The sequence below is a fragment of the Berghia stephanieae genome, chromosome 4 (genome assembly GCF_034508935.2).
Source record: "Berghia stephanieae isolate SIO BIC M18660-M18661 chromosome 4, UCSD_Bste_1.3, whole genome shotgun sequence".
In the NCBI taxonomy this organism is placed as follows: Eukaryota; Metazoa; Mollusca; class Gastropoda; order Nudibranchia; family Aeolidiidae; genus Berghia; species Berghia stephanieae.
In genome coordinates this window covers 26,523,005-26,536,181 of record NC_088363.1, presented here as the reverse complement: position 1 = coordinate 26,536,181, position 13,177 = coordinate 26,523,005, and the positions used below count along the sequence as shown (strand labels likewise).

The following is a 13,177-nucleotide window of genomic DNA, read 5'->3' as shown; positions in this document are numbered from 1 at the left end:
TAGTAGTAGTAGTAGTAGTAGTAGTAGTAGTAGTAGTAGTAGTAATAGTAAGAGGAGGTTAATTGGCAGCATGCGGCGTTTGTGGGATTTAAACAAAATTTTGGACTCATAATCGAGAAACAAAACCGAGCCACAAAATACAAAAATCTGGATGCTAAACGGAAAATGGATTTATAACAGCCATCGGAAACTTCGTAACGTTTTACGCTCTACTCTACCTATCTACGCTGCAGCTACCATCTCGGCAAGTGGGTGGTAGCGTAATAAAATCTGGATGCGAAACGGAAAATGGATTTATAACAGCCATCGGAAACTTCGTAACGTTTTACGCTCTACCTATCTACGCTGCACTACCATCTCCGCAAGTTGGTGGTAGCGTAATAAAATCTGGATGCTAAACGGAAAATGGATTTATAACAGCCATCGGAAACTTCGTAACGTTTTACGCTCTACCTTTCTACGCTGCAGCTACCATCTCGGCAAGTGGGTGGTAGCGTAATAAAATCTGGATGCTAAACGGAAAATGGATTTATAACAGCCATCGGAAACTTCGTAACGTTTTACGCTCTACCTTTCTACGCTGCAGCTACCATCTCGGCAAGTGGGTGGTAGCGTAATAAAATCTGGATGCGAAACGGAAAATGGATTTATAACAGCCATCGGAAACTTCGTAACGTTTTACGCCCTACCTTTCTACGCTGCAGCTACCATCTCGGCAAGTGGGTGGTAGCGTAATAAAATCTGGATGCGAAACGGAAAATGGATTTATAACAGCCATCGGAAACTTCGTAACGTTTTACGCTCTACTCTACCTATCTACGCTGCAGCTACCATCTCGGCAAGTGGGTGGTAGCGTAATACGCTGCACCTACTACCGTTTCTTTCCCACAACGTAACGCGCGATGTTTACCATCCCGTGGTCACCGTCTTAGTCAGTCACTCAAATCTACTAAACTAAGCTCTTATTCTTAAGCGAACATTTCCAATATATAGAAACCTTGTAATTGCATAGCATCCTCATCTAATGCACCTGCAGTTTGTATTTGTTTTAATTTTGTATTTGTAAGTGACCTCATTCAATTCAATTCTCTGAAGTAGAAGGCCGTTGGCTTATAGTAGAGACTTTACGAGACCACCATAACGACAACGAAGCTTTGTTGTCCATCCTCGATGTCGATTTACGTACCAAATATTTTTTTCTTGTCACATGTAGTTTTGATTTTGATGATGCGTCAGGCTTTTTGACCTACAAGGTGTCTTTGCTCAATTTGAGTCAAACTCAAAGTGGCTGCCACAATCACGGAGTGCACCCTCTCTCTCTCTCTCTCTCTCTCCCCCCCCCCCCCTCTCTCTCTCCCCCCCCCCCTCCCCTCTCTCTCTCTCCCCCCCCCCCTCCCCAACTCATCGAATTTTAACCATTTGAGTTCAGAGAGTCTCTGAAACATGATTATGATTAACCGTAACTCACTCGTTTTAAAGACCTGTTTTTGGGGGGTGTCTACGTACACGGTAGCCTTGCACCTAGCCCCAGAATCTACGTACAAGGTAAGTGGAAGTGGAAGTGGGCACCGCGGTAAGGTAAGGGGTCAGGAAGTCAGCACGAGTTTTGAAAAGAAGTATCGTCTTGAGTGACTCGTATTGTAGTCAAGGATAATGATTTACAGTATCCATTTATGTAGAGAGCTGCGCCGGGGTTACCAATACTTGGCTTCTTTATCCTTACCAATCATTCGTTTGGACAGAAAAATAAATTTAAAAACTTAACGCTTACCGTTAAAAGCAGTTTAGATTTGAAGATGCATTTGTTTTCTATCAAAAAACATTCGGTACCAGACAATCCTTGATGAATTTCAAAAGTTGTGTTTGAAATTATATCGTAAATTTTTTCATGATTCATTCCTTTAGTCACTCCCAAGGTCTGATCTTTAATTCGCTCTGCCTTCTGCCCATGATAAAAGGAAATGTAGTCGTAATTGGCATTTTGTTTGGTTTTTATTTTAATTTGACTTAAGTTCAATACTTGAATTTTTCATCTCCAGACAAAGGTTTTGATTTGACATTCAAGACAGCTGATGATTCAACTCTAGCACTTGTCAAGTATGGGGAATTTTTATATGACAACCTTGTTCTCTTCTGTCCCTCTGTTGAAGGTAATATGATTACAGAATGTGTTTGTGTGTGTGTCTGCATGTGTGTATTTTGTGTGTTTTCCACTTTTAAAATAACCAATTGATATCTAATTTGTATTTTATCTTTCAATGAAAGGTTTTTAAATGTATTTTTAGATTCGTTTAAGATGTTTTTGATTGTATAACAGTAAGAAGCATTTGTTTGGCAGATCTCATCAGTCATTTTAAAAATATTTTTTACACCATTAATGATGCATTCATCTAATGACGTTTTTTTTTCATTCAATATTCCAGAATTTGGAGGATCAATTGATGTTGCTGCTATAACAAATTTTATTGATGGTGGTGGCAATGTCCTGATTTCTGCAAGCTCAGATATAGGTAAATAAAAATGTGTGAAAGTCAAACAGATATCAGCTAACACAAAGTTGTACAGTGTAAACTTGATCAATTTTACAGACAGTATATTTTTTATTTCACCACATGTTGTCTGTTGCTTGACTATTCATTGAATTGCATTAAGTAGTACTACAATCCTTTGACAGTTCCAGATTTGTTTTTTGTTTTTTCAATTTTATATCGTGCCATATAAATTAATGCGATAGGAAGAAAAATAAGCTATTACTAAATGAAATTGACGACCAAACTATAGAGTTTAATTTGATAAATCAGGTTGCTCTTATAATTTGTATCGATGAAATAATATTTTTTATTCAAATTTGTGTTTATCTTGCATTAAAATTGTGCTATTTGCATTTTTCAATTTTGAAATTTAAGGTGACCAGATGAAAGAACTTGCTCAGGAGTGTGGTGTTGAATTTGATGATGAAGGCAGTGCCATTATTGATCATCTTAATTATGATGTTGCTGACACAGGAAAGGTAAGAGGCAGATTATTAAGGTGCAGCCGGTAAGCACTGGTCCAGATAATTAATTATTGCTTTACACTTCTTTGATTGGTCTAATTTTGTTCATCATTTTGTTCATCATTCCTTTCAAGATGATTATTATTATTATTGTTATTGTTACAGTGCAACCTCTCTATAATGATACTAGAAAAAATGACGTTATAGATGGTTGTTGTTACAGACAGGTTGCCCAAATAAAAATAAGAAAAGTGAGGGGGAGAGGCTTAAATTTCCGTTTCCTCCTCTGTAGTTTATGTGGGTTTGGGATCAGCATGTATGCACTTGCATACTTGGCTGCATTTTTTTTTTTTATTTCTTTTGTTTCGATTTATTATTATTATTATTATTATTATTATTATTATTATTATTATTATTATTATTATTATTATTATTTTTATTATTATTTTATTTATTAATTATTTTTTAATTTAATTTATTCTATTTAAAAAAATATAAATTTACACACAATGGTGACTTTCATGTTAATGTTTTGTGAAGAACTCATCGATCACTGTATGTTTTAGTCTGAGGAGACAATCTCACACACCTTGTCTTCAGCACGCTCTATCTAGCAAGTTAAAAAGTGATGAACCATTATGGTGCTCCTGGGCAAAGTGCTTGAGAGCATGTATTGGTTGAAAAGCAAGTGTTCTCATTGGCTGCATGTCATATGAGTAAGGTATATTATTGGCCAAAGAGTAATCGTTTTCATTGGCTATGTGTGGTATAAGTGTGAGTATGGGATATCTTTGGCCGAATATCAAACTTTTTCATTGGCTATGATGACCAATTTCATAAGTAGAACAAATAGCAGTTTCATTGAACCAAGAATTTCAATGTCTTTAAGTTATTTTCTAAAATGTATGCAGCTATAGCGTGTTTTTTATTACTAACAATATATACACCAAAAAAAATTGGGACCTGGCCGCCATGTCACTATTGAGGGAATGTCGCTATAACGATTGTCATAATAAAGAAGTTGCACTGTATTATTATTATTGTTATTTATTTTTTATTTTTTTAAAAATTAAAATTATCAATAATAGGAACAATATTAGTGGTGTGATGGTGATGATAATAATAATGATTATAATGATGATGTTAATAATAATAATAAAATTGCATGTAATGTACCTATTGCAGGAAATAAAAAATTGTTTTGATTTCCAATCCAAATTAACTCCTGTTTCTTTGTGATAAAAACTAAAAAGACATAGTTTCTGTTGCAAAAATATTTTAAAAGAAAAAGTCCTAAGCCTTAAAATGTGATATTAATAATATAAAGAATGAGTGCATTGCTCAGCTATCATGAGCATAACTGTTTTAAAACTTATTAAAATGTTTCCATCATAAGATAGCCTTGGATCTTTGTCTGTTTTGAGATTATTAATATTATTATCATCATCATCATCATCATTGTTGTTGTGTTGTTATTGCTATTATTATTATTTCTTGTGATTTGGCTCCTATTATAACCTTTAGGTGTGATTGATTTAAAAAAATTTACACACATTTTCTAATGATTTCAAAATTTTCTCTATTTCCAGCACACCCTCATTGTTGCCGACCAGTCCAATCTTATGAAAGCTCCCATGATTGTAGGAGAGAAACTGTCTGCTCCAATTCTGTTCAGAGGTGTTGGGTATGATCATTCTTACACTTATACTTATAATCCACAGCTTCTTACTTTTGTTCCCTTCCTCATCAGGAGTTCTGAGTTTGTTCTGTTTTATTTGGGTATATTTTTTTTTAATGCTGTAGTGAAAGAAATAATAGACAGATTTTTAAAAAATCCCCCTTGTCAGTGGTGAATCTGCAATGATAACCCATCATGACCTAATCCAGGAGTCTTTCAGTATTTTTTATGGCAGTTTTCTTATTTTGAATGTCGTCATAGTCTCCATGAGTATCGAGACATGTCCAAGTAATTTATATGTAAGAATCTTGCTTATGCAAATGGGATTTTATCTACTCCCATTTCCATCAATGTTTAAGTACTGTCAGGCATCAGCATTTTTATTTTTTGAAAACTGACTGTAGTGCCTTTTTTCTTTTCATCGTTACCAATAATTTTTTCCTATCAGAATGGTGAGTGACCCAGACAACCCTCTGGTCCTGAGTCTTCTGACTGCCTCTTCCACTGCCTACTCCTACAAACCATACGAGAAAATCAGTGAGGTTCGTATTCGTCGTGTTATGTCTTTTCCCCTAAATTTTTGTAGAGTCTTGTATAGAGACAGAGAGAGAGCGCACGCAATGAAATATTTTACAAAGCTTCAGTGTCACAGTGATGTTTTGAGGTTCTTAGTGTTTGAATAAAGCATGATGTCTTTCCTTTTTATTCTTTTTATTTTTAGGAGAGAAAAATTTAGCCATTTCCAGTTTACCTTTATAATAATAATAATAATGTACTTAATTCATTCAAAAAGGATATTGTTGGTAGTATTGTATACCTCATTGTTGAAAACTTGAAAACTTATATTTTTGTGTTATTTGAATCATCTTGTGTTGATTGTTTTTCAGGGTATATTTTATAACGTTGTGATATTTGCATTTTTAATTTATATTTTTTTTAAAACGTTTTTATATTGGGATATGGTCCTCTACTTTCATTCTTTGGTATCAAATGTTATGCATGTTTATGCCTTACCATGGAACGACTAAATAATCCCGAAAATATTTAAGAAAAATTTATATAAAATGGATTATGTTTGAATGAATAGAATTTTAGTCTCGCGGTGTGCAGTAAACATAACTATTGAAGTCATATAATACATCAATCCATAGTTCCCAATGGCTGTTGGCACCAACACCCTCCTTGTGGCTGCCCTGCAGGCCAGAAACAATGCCCGTGTCACATTTGTTGGATCCCTTGATTTCTTCAGTGACCACTTCTTCCAGACGTCTGTTCAGAATGCTGTTGGTGGCAAACGGTAGGATTTTTCAATTATATACGAACAGTATAAGATGCTTAAATCATGTTCTGCAAAGTTGAATGGGTATACAATATTTAGTTGTGAGTTTTTAGACACCTGCAACAATGGTTTTGAACATTTGATAAATAGTAACTATTGACATTTTCTCCATGATGGTTTTCATGCAAATCCAGAATAGTTTAATGAAAGGGGGTATATGTATTTTTAGATTTTGATATACCAAGTTAAAAAGTTAGTAGGATCACACAAATAAAACAAAGAGGTAAAATATAAACAAATGATTTGCGCTTTCAAAAGTCAAGTTCATGTAGATGAAAGAAATAAGCTGATAAAAAATATTTTTAAACAGTTTAAAAAAAATAGTTTCAGATACATTTTTCTCTTCTTCTTCTTCTTCTTCTTCTTCTTCTTCTTCTTCTTCTTCTTCTTCTTCTTCTTCTTCTTCTTCTTCTTCTTCTTCTTCTTCTTCTTCTTCTTCTTCTTCTTCTTCTCTCTCTCTCTATTTCATTTTTTCTCTTTCTCTCATATCAAATGTATTTCATTGAGTGTCTGCTGTAAATAAATAAAAACACAATGTTTCTAGGTATGAGAAATCTGGCAATCAAGAATTGGCCTTGAACCTTGCACAATGGACGTTTAAGAGCAAGGGTGTGTTGCGTGTCGGCGAAGTGAAGCACCACTTGAAGGGAGAAAAGACACCTCCTCAAGCTTACACTGTCATGCAGAATGTGGTAAGTGGTAAATTTTTTTTATCTGGATGATATAGAGATAATTGTTTATTTTTTCCTCTCTCTCCCACACCCCTATCGTTTACTCGGTTGCTCATGGTTTTATTTCATGTTTCATTGATTGTCTGGTCCAAATAATTTCTAAGTCAAGTGGTTACTTAACCCAACTTAATGGGTACATCATTAACTTGATGAAATTGATGGCAATTCATTTGATGTTTTCATATAAATGAGCTCAAGTCGGTTTCGTCTTGGAGTCTGGACAGGCTTGTCCACCCTTATACGTTGTCTCTTTTCAAGAAGCAGAGTGTGATCCCCAGTGTGAAAATTTAATCTCCGTTATATTATAAGAAATGATTTTTAAAATTTAGATATCTTTTGGAACCAGTCAAACTTTACTCAGGTTTATTTAATCAACACTAAAGGTCTTTCTTATTTTTTGAAAGATTTTTACTTTATTGTCAATTCATTTTTAAAAGGTTACAAACTAAAGCTGCCTGGGATTCCATTCTTTTACTCAAGTCGAAAGATATTTAGCTGAAAATGAAGGCAGTTTTATTGAAAGCAGCCATCCCCTTCAAAATGTTTTAGAGACACTCTTACACATTCAAAAAACAAACCAACAGACTGCAACATATGGGAGATAACTTTGAATAATTAGGACAATTTTACGCTTTTTAAGATATCATTTTCTGTTCTCTTCTACCTGCTAGGACTATTCCATCATGATTGAAGAACTTGTAAACAATGAATGGAAATCCTTCAAGGCTACTGATGTACAATTGGAGTTTGTCCGTATCGATCCTTTTGTCCGTACTACACTCACAGCCAAAAGTAAGTTTTAACAGCTAACAAATGATAAAAAGTTATTATCTAGTCAGAATTATGGTTCCTATGATTTATTTACACTGATTATTGCCATTATTTTTATTATTGATAAATCCAAGCGATATCCTTGTTGCAATATGGGATAGAAAGTAATCAATTGGTATGTAGTCATTTTTTACTTAAGAGTATTTGAAAATTTAAAATATACTGAACATCAAAAGTGCTGCGACAAAATTCAAAGTTATGTAGGTCCACTGAACAGGTTTTGATGAAATGATAGTTATGTGACATAAATTATCTGGTCATATTCTTACCACAAAAATAATTGAATCTACATCATATCGGACTGAAGATATACCATAAAGCTGAAAACGAAGACTTCAAGATAAGTCAAAACTTCACTGTCATGGGGAATTATTCTTGTGTAACATCCGAAGATGAGGATGAGTTGATTGTTGCCGAACATGATAGAGACCCTTGGCTTGTGCCTCATTCATGGCAAATTGCTTTGAAAGTTCGTCCAATCAGTGCTTTGATGAATACGTGAACACTGCTGTAGGACAATAGACACAAACTGTTATGTAGCCTTCTGTACAAGTATATGATATCAATGTTTACGCATACTGTAGATTCATGCCATTTTGTTGGCAAAATAATGAATATCATTCACTCCTTACTCTCATAGACAAACAAAACGCACACGGCACGCAGGATATGAAGGTAGCATGTGGGGGAAGCGGTAAGAATGGAGGGAAGAAGGCATTTATCTACACACTCATACCTGCATCATAAAACTATAGCCTGAGTCTATGGCTATCAGGCAATTGAAAAAATAAGCATGGTGTTGTCAGGTGTCCCTATGCAATACCTACCTTCATTAATGTATCAGCATATTGTGGGTCTGATTGTTTCGGGTCAGCCAGTACTAAAGATGTCAATGCCTGAGATTGACCACAAATTTATATCACATTACATGACTATGATCACAAGTTTTAAAAAATGAAAAGTGAGTTGTTGTCAGTGGTGCTCAAGGAAATAAATTATTCCATTGGTTGAACTATTGAATATAACTCAAAATAATCAACTTTATTTTATGACTTGACTTCTTTTTCTTTTTGGTGTGGGCGGGGTAGTAGTAGTTTCAGGCTATCAGTTCATGAAGGAAACTACGCGTGAAACCGTTCATGGATGCCGTGGTGAAAAATTTACTAAGACAATGGACGTAATTTGGGAATTTTGTCCTTGTTCGTTGAAATGACTGTTGACCTAGATTTATACACATTTTAATTATGGGCCCGGTTAAACCCAATTTGTTTATCTTCAAATTGCCTTTTACATCAGATAATAGGCTTAAATGGTTCAAAAGTTACTGTTCAAATTTTGTTGCAATACTCATGATGCTCAATATAATACGACTGTTTGTAAGTGAATCGTTGACCTTGCACATGTGTAAGGTTCATTAATTATTATTTAAACTGTCATCTCTCTCTCTCTCTCTCTCTCTCTCTCTCTCTCTCTCTCTCTCTCTCTCTCTCTCTCTCTCTCTCTCTCTCTCTCTCTCTCTCTCTCTCTCTCTCTCTTTCTCTTTCTTTCTTTCTTTCTTTTCAAATCTTCATGAATATTTTTCTCCCCTTCAACCATCATCAAAATGGAATTTGTTAAGAATATAACCGTATAATTGTCCAGATAAGCTTTTCCCTGTCATGATCACTGTGCCTACAACCAAGAAATTTATTTTTTATTAACCTCTTTTTTCTTTTCATTGAAATTAAAGATGGAGTCTTCAGCACAACCTTCAAACTACCAGATGTGTATGGTGTGTACCAATTCAAGGTGGATTACAACAGAATAGGTTATACACATTTATACAGTGCCACTCAAGTCTCTGTTCGGCCTTTGGAGCACACACAGTATGAGCGTTTTATCCTCTCAGCATACCCATATTACGTCAGCGCCTTTTCAATGATGGGTGGTGTCTTATTGCTTAGTTTTGTATTTTTACATTATAAAGAGGATACTAAAGATAAAAAAGAGTAGAAGCTTTAAATGGAAAAAAAAATTATGGCATCTGATGATGATTCATATGAACTTCCACCTTATCTTTTCAAAGTGTTCTTTGTATGTTTAGTTCATTACGAAAGAAAAAGTTTTAATTGTTGGTAGATTTTTTATTTGAGTTCATTTATTATGCTTTCAAAATTGGTTTTTCGTATCCGCTTGGACTTTGTAAATTTAAATTTACGTTTAATTTTCTAATAAGGGAAAAGCAATGGTAAGCCATATCTGAGGAAGTAAAAAAGAAATTATTCTTGTTTATGTATGTTGTTGTAGTCATCATCTCATTGAGTGCTGTTTACAAGAAAATGAATTGTTCCCAGGTTTGTTCTATACGAGAATGATTTATAAAAGTGTTTTTGGATGATTGACAAGATGAAATTGTGACTTTTCCACTTGACAGTGAAAATGATACATCACGCTTACATGACATAACTAATTCTTAATCACGATCTGCTCTGTTGATGTTGCGGGTTGAGATATTTGTTTGTTTTTATGTGTGTTTGTGTTTAATTATAGTACTGATAAAGTGCTATGTTTTAGAAATATATTTTGTCTTGAGATAAGGTTTATGAATGATTTGAAGAAAATAAAAATCTTATTTTACATTGTTTTTTAGATTGTTTGATACCATGAAAGTGATGATGTTATCTTGTGCTATTTGAGTGTGTGTGTGATAAGTTAATTAAAAGTCATGTTTTTTTATGAAAGAAAGTCTCGAGTTTTTGTTCTGATATTTAAAACAGCAAAGGAAGCTTTTGTCAAAGTGTCTCATCAACTTTTCCAGGCAGGTGTGTAGCCCTTTACTTTAAATTTTCACAGTGAGTGAGAGTCCTTGACCTCTATTGTGCAGTGGATGAAATTTCCCTTGGTGCAGGGGAATATTAGCCACCTTGGCTGTATGTCTCTCATCGATCCACACCTTTACCATCTCCTTTATCCTCCAAATTCTTTTTTGATTTCTAAGTAGACCAGTTTGGTTTCACCTAGGCCTTGCTTAGAGAGGGAAACATCCATTTGCATTGATATTTTAAAGGACGATTCTGTTTATTTTGAACCATCTCTCTGTAGTTTGGTATTGTTTTTTTTACCTGTAGGATTTGAATGTATCCCTAGTGTTGGGAGTCCCTTGTTTGTCTTGGGGTCAGACTTTAAGATAGTCTCAGACTAGACATACGGGCAGATCACTCCTGGATCTAATTCTGTCCACTAATTGCAATACTGTAGTCGCTTTGTCTTTATTTTTTTATTTAGTTCTCTTAAACTCATCTTAACTCTTGTCTGTTCTCTTTTGACTATCCCATCACACCCTTTTTACTTTCACTGAAATGACGTAAAGGCGTTGCAAGCACCTTGAAACTGAAGAGCAAAAAGGTCAGCGAGGAAGTCACTTATTGTTTCGTCTATCACCTTTATCTGATTTCCTTGACTACCCTGGTTTTGCCCTCGACCTGGTGAGGATCCTTTACTGAGGCGAAAACAGCCAAATTTTGGGCGGTGGGGTGGGTGTGATTTTTTTCATCTCCCCATGACATTTATTTTTACCTTATCTGTATTTTGAGTCCACGTGGCTTGAATTTTTTACCTGTGGATAGACATTTTGTGCAGTCTCACATCAGATCAGACATGTGAATAGATTACTCTTGGATTGACTTCTTTTCCTGATTTGAACTAGTCTCCTTGGCTTACTTTTTCACATGCAATTATAAGCTCAGCTAATTTCTATTTTCTATTATTCTTTGATTTAGTTTAGGACTGAACAAGCATAATACGCACTCCTTAGAGGTATAATCATTATGGCCAGGGTATTTCAGTTGTCTTTCTCATTATTATAATGAGAAAGACAACTGAAATACCCTGATAGGGGAAAAAAATATTAAAAATTGAGCTTTTATATAGTGTAATATCCACTAAACGTGCTCAAGGCACTTGGCAAGGGGTCCCTGGCCAACAGCAACTCTTAACATGTAGGACTTGACATGACGCCTGTGAGGCGATATTACAATTTTCTGGACAGAGGCAACGCTGTTAAAGGCCAGGTACTTCATTTTACAGAGTTCCCGCGGATTCCTTAAGTTCAAGGATCCTTGAAAACTTGATTTTGATATTCTGAGAAAATCTTGAAAACACCTTGAACTTCATTTTAGGAGAAAGCTCCTTGAATTTTGTGAGGTCACCACATCATCAGTATCACCACCACACCATTGTCACTACCACCACGACTGCAACACCACCATCTTCCCCACTATACAGCACATACACACACACGCAAATCGAGAAATTGCACACATTTTTTAGTCAGGATTCTGGGTGGGGCTTCTGACATCCCATAGTGGGCAGGGAGGTACACACTGTGTCTTCTATCCCCCTATGTCTGTTTTCCAACATGCTCTATGTCTTTGTCTTGGAATGAGATTAATTGGTTTTGTCCTGGCCCTGGCTGGGAGGGAAACGATCAAATGTCAGTTTTGGGAGATGATATTTTTTTCCTTATAAATTATCTCTTTGTTATGCACTGTATTGTGTTTTGGTTATGTATTATATGTGATTTGTAAACATCTGAGTGTATTCCTCTTAGTGGGGACCTGTGCTTGTGTCTGGATGAGAATTTAGATGATCTCAAACTAAGTACACTGAAAGTGTGCTCTTGGAATCTACATCTGTTCTCTATTTGAATCAATTCCCCTTTGTCTGCCTTATTCTTGGATACTTTAATTGTAATTCTAGAACTTTTTGCTATCCCATTTTCTTCCTTTTTACTGGCGCTGATATGACCTTAATCTGTTGCAAGCGCCGTAAAACCCTTAAAAACAAAAACATTAGTCCGGATTAATTTTCATGTTCACCTTCCAGTACTTACCAATAATAGGTCATCACAAATAATGTTCAAACCTTATCTCCACCATTTTTGTGAATTCCTTTTGATAGTAATCCACTGCATGCTTCTAGGTGGGACTTTTGAATAATCTCAGTACATTCTACTTCTAGTTTAGTCTGTCCTTGAACCAGTCCCCCATTTCTCACTCTTTAATTCTGGGGAATTTTTTATATTATTATATTCTTTTAACAATCCCATATCCTAACGTTGGTAGTCCATCGGAACCATGTCTCGTCTTGTCATAAAAACCACGCGATTTTAAGCGTGGTTATATGGGTGGCGATGATGATCATACAAAATTCTGGTTCCGGCGTTATGTTATTGTGTAAGTCAGTTTACACACTTGGCGAATGAGTACGTGGCTATAAAGGGTGTGGATATTGTGTAAAAATGTGACAACTTAAACGAAACCTAGCAGGCTTTAGGTACTAATACTACTGTATGAAATGGATACTTGGTTCCATATAGCCTGCTGAGGGAATGACAAGTATTTTGAAGCGCATCGAGCATGTACAACACATTGAAACGCGCCACATTAATGTTCACTCAGTGACAATAATCTTCCGCGGAATTCCGGGATTTTGGGATTTTCCGCTGATTTTGTCGTGTCAAACATTTTCCTCTGGTGGAAAATTCACTATCATGGCTTGTGTCATATTTTGACACCTGTGCTCAGTTGCATGAATTTTGGTGACACTCCCATTTTTATGGCGTC

General features: G+C 35.2%; 1 protein-coding gene across 1 annotated transcript in view; it reads left to right on the top strand.

Moving 5' to 3' along the window:
- The window catches only part of LOC144971732 (dolichyl-diphosphooligosaccharide--protein glycosyltransferase 48 kDa subunit-like), a 19,300-nt gene extending 9,002 nt beyond the window's left edge, over nt 1–10,298 (top strand). The window contains exons 5-12 of the mRNA XM_078912806.1: nt 2,424–2,510; nt 2,907–3,010; nt 4,585–4,679; nt 5,122–5,215; nt 5,825–5,970; nt 6,557–6,704; nt 7,415–7,535; nt 9,304–10,298. Coding sequence (XP_078768932.1) covers nt 2,424–2,510; nt 2,907–3,010; nt 4,585–4,679; nt 5,122–5,215; nt 5,825–5,970; nt 6,557–6,704; nt 7,415–7,535; nt 9,304–9,566 — 1,058 coding nt within the window. The 3' untranslated portion in view covers nt 9,567–10,298. The remainder of the gene's footprint in view (nt 1–2,423; nt 2,511–2,906; nt 3,011–4,584; nt 4,680–5,121; nt 5,216–5,824; nt 5,971–6,556; nt 6,705–7,414; nt 7,536–9,303) is intronic.
- The last annotated feature ends 2,879 nt before the right edge of the window (nt 10,299–13,177 follow it).